This window comes from Panthera tigris, chromosome D1 (assembly GCF_018350195.1).
Source record: "Panthera tigris isolate Pti1 chromosome D1, P.tigris_Pti1_mat1.1, whole genome shotgun sequence".
NCBI lineage: Eukaryota > Metazoa > Chordata > Mammalia > Carnivora > Felidae > Panthera > Panthera tigris.
This window is the reverse complement of record NC_056669.1, coordinates 8700888-8704919: the sequence shown is the minus strand read 5'-3', so window position 1 is coordinate 8704919 and position 4032 is coordinate 8700888. Positions and strand designations below refer to the sequence as shown.

General features: G+C 42.6%; 1 protein-coding gene across 1 annotated transcript; it reads left to right on the top strand.

Annotated features, from left to right (window-relative positions):
* Positions 1-904: 904 nt before the first annotated feature.
* On the top strand, positions 905-2672 carry LOC122230976 (60S ribosomal protein L37-like). Its single transcript, XM_042957542.1, is given in 2 exon segments — positions 905-1367; positions 1370-2672. Coding segments are annotated over 2 exon segments (291 nt in total). The 5' UTR covers positions 905-1126; the 3' UTR covers positions 1420-2672.
* Positions 2673-4032: the final 1360 nt, after the last annotated feature.

Here is a 4032-nt window from a genome sequence, read left to right as displayed (position 1 = left end):
AAAAAAATTATGAGATGTGGAAAGAAACAGGGAAGTGTGACTCATACTTGAGAGACAAAAGTATTTGATAGAAACTGACTTCTAGTCAGCCCAGATGTCGACTTTATCAGGAAAAGATCTCAAAGCAACTATGACAAATACGTTCAAATAATTAAAGGAAATATGACAATTCAACAGCTCAAGGATGTCAGAAGAGAAATAGAAACCACACACACACACACACACACACACACACACACACACACACACATTCTAGAGTTGAAAAAAACCACACTGACATTTTCCAAAAAAATCACTAAATGGGTTCAACAACAGATTGGAGATGGCAGAAGGAGGTATCAGTGAGCTCCAAATAGAGCACTGGAAATTATTCAGTCTGAAGAGCAGAATGAAAAAAAGATTCAGGGAAAGTGAAGAGAGCCCCGAAGACTTGTGAGACAAACATCAAACACGAAATAGGAATCCCAGAAAGAAACAAGAGACAAAATGGGGCAGGAAAACATATTCGAAGAATGATGGCCAAAAACGTCTCAAATTTGATGGAAAACTTAAATCTGCAGATCCGAGAAGCTCAAATAATCATAACTAGGATAAAATAGAATAAATGTCTATTACCTGGACAAAGAGAAACCCTTGAGGAAAAAAAAACATATATCTAAGATTCTCCCCTTGTCTGGGTGTGGACAACTTGGCCCCATTTTATGTTTTAATGCTTATTTATTTTTGAGAGAGAGAGAGAGAGAGAGAGAGAGAGAGAGAGAGAGAGAGCATGAATGGGGGAGGGGCAGAGAGAGAGGGAGACACAGAATCCGAAGCAGGCTCCAGGCTCTGAGCTGCCAGCACAGAGCCCGACTCGGGGCTTGAACTCATGGACCGTGAGATCATGACCTGAGCTGAAGTTGGACGCTCAACCACCCAGGCGCCCCTAGATTCAAAGACTCAAAACAGGTTGAAAGCAAAAGGATGGGAAGAGATACATAACGCAAACAAAGTGTATAGTAGCTGGGCCGGATATATCGTTCAAAATATACTCTAAGAAAACTATTTCTCATGACCTTTGATTGATGAGTCAGTCAAGATTTAATAATTGTAAACAGAGCTCTTTGGTCTGAGCCGCGGAAACAAGATGACGAAGGGGACATCAACGTTTGGAAAGCACCGCAATAAGACGCATGTGTTTAGCCACCGCTGTGGCTTGAAGGCCTACCACCTTCAGAAGTCAACCTGTGGCAAATGTGGCTATCTTGCCAAGCGGAAGAGAAAGTATAACTGGAGTGCCAAGGCTAAAGGAAGAAATACCACTGGGACCGGTCAAATGACGCACCTAAAAATTACACACCACAGATTCCGACCTGGATTCCATGAAGGAACAAGAGGGCAGCTGTTGCAGCATCCAGTTCATCTGAAGGATTTCAGTGATTAGTCACACAATAAATGTTCTGGTTTTAAAAAAATTGTAAAAGAATATCTAAAATCGGCCCCCAAAAATATGAAGTCAAAACTGACAGAACAGAAAGGAGAGGGAGTTCACCAGTTGCAGTTGGAGACTTCAGAGCTCCTCTTGTAGTGACCAGTGGAACAACTAGACAAAAAATTGGTGAAGACATAGAAGGTGTGAACAGAACAGCCACCCAACCTGGTCGTATTGATATGTAGGGATCACCCTACAGATGTTGATGGAGACTATAATTTAGAAACTGTGCTGTATTTTCCCCAAAGGGTAAATAAACCCAGCCCTAACAACCCACTTGAGACAGACCAATGAGGCAGAAAAGAAGGGATTAGAGCAAAGCAGGATTTCCAAGGGCCAGAGTCAGGAAGACTAACCAGAATGGCGATGCTGAACATAAATGGAGCAGGATCCTTTCAGGTCAGCGAGGCAAATGCTTTTCCTACTTAGAAAGAGAGGCAAAGCTGGGCAGACAGAGTTGGGGTTGGGTGGAAGTGAGGCGAGGGGGTGGCATGAGAAGAAAAGCAGTTGAGCCTCAAGCTGCAGCTGACAATCCCAGGGCTGATCCCAGAGAATAGGCACGGAAGCAAGTGCCAGAAAGGAACCAAAAATCCTTCCTGAGATTCCACCAGAGATCGTTTGTCCAAAGTAACACTGCACCAGAAATCTGAGGAGCTCCATCCAGCCTCGAACACCATCAGGCCAGACGGCGTGGAGGCCAAGAAACATCACTGGAGCTTGGCAAACTCTACAAACAGAGCCAAGCTAAGCAGCCCGGACCTCAGTGAGATTAGGATAAAAAAAAAAAAAATCTATGTAAACCTATCCATTTCTCTGCTCTTATATTTGCTTGCTTTTCCTTCAGTGTTTTGTTTTGTTTTGATTTTTAATTCCAGTCAGGTCCCAGCTGAACCAAGGGGGAAAGTGATTTCCCACACCTAAATCAGGGTAAATAATGGAAATGCTGCAGAAGCACACAGGGTGGCGATGGCTTTAGAGCCAGGGAATCATTGGTGGCCGAGAGAAACGGTGGGGAGGGGTTCTGGACCGCAGGGCACACTCCTACCTTTCTTCCTAGGGATTTCTACCTTTCCTTTGTGCTTTCTCTGGAAGTTTGTGCTCACGCAGCGGCCTTGGGCGTGAGGCCTGTGACTTCCCATCGTCCGGCTGGAGAAACAAACAAAGGATTGCCTCTATGGAATTGTGGAATGTTTATTATTCTAAAGAAAAGCATCTGTCTTCTCTGGCAGGAAATCCTGCCGTCATATCTTAGAACGGCCCCTGAAATAAATAGTCTTCAGTGCCTTTATTTAGTTTTTTCCAGCTTTATTGACATACAGTTGACATATAACATTGGTGTTATGTTCATTTGAGATCATTTGAGATCTGTATATATTGTGAAATGATCACTACAATTAGATTAGTGCCTCATATTAAGCCACAGGATATCTGGAAGCACAAGAAAGTAGGTGACCCACTGGGGGTGGGGCAGTGGCCGAGTTCATAAGCAGTGCCCACAATTGCTCAGGCTGTTAACGTGGCCACGGAAGCAAACCCACTCCCAATCCTGGATCCTGCCCTGTCGTTTCTTCCTCCGCCTTCCCAGGGAGTGGGGTCTTGGAGATTACAGCCTTGAGGAAAACACTGGGACTCAACCCCACAGATGATCCATGGAACTCGTGGACAAATATTGTTGTGAACTCCTGGGATGTGTAAGAGCTTTGAGGAAGCCAGAGAAAGTTCCCATAACTCAGCTTGCCTACCAGCTCAGCCAGTCTCACTGACGGGACACACGGCTGGCTGTTTGCCCAACTCTCAAATTGCCAGAGGTTGAGGGACATTTTAGAAGTAGATTCCTACCTTTAAAAAAGATACTTTTTCTTCCTTTGTATTAAGATGTTATATGTTGCCTTTCCTTAATCTCTTCTGCAGAATGTAAGCAAGTCAAGTAGGACACTGACAAAAATCCATCATAATTTTCTGTGACTAATATGTCAGTATTTACATTCCTACTTCCTGTCTTTCTCTTCTTTAATTTTTATTTCTGGGCTCACTTTTCAGAATTTTCCAAGGTGAATTGAGGAACTGAATGTAGACTTTTTCCTTCTGTTTTTGTCTTCCTATCTTTCTCCCTTACAGTCTGTTTTGTAACATAGACTTACACACCCACATCAGAAGGAAGCACACTTATAAGTATATATAGGACCATCTCCGAGGAGCAGGTTTAGAGTCTAACTGAGAAAAAAGATCCTATTCCTAAAAAGAGCAGACTGGAGGATTTTGTGATTAAAATGCAAAAAGAAATCTCGACAAAAGAACTTTCTGACCCTGGTAGTATAGAAGTTAAATGGTACAAAGACCAAAGGACACAATGAAATCTTCATCTCTAGAAGACCAAAGCTGGCATAAGATTTCTACAAGAACTTCTCAGATCCCTGAGTGATTCAGATCCCTTTTTGCTTTAAAGCTATATAATTTTGTAACACTATCACTAATTCTGCATGCTGGAGTTTGTTATCTGATGTTTTACCAAATATGACTTCCTTTAAATAATAGAAAATTTGTATTTTAGTGAGATCTAA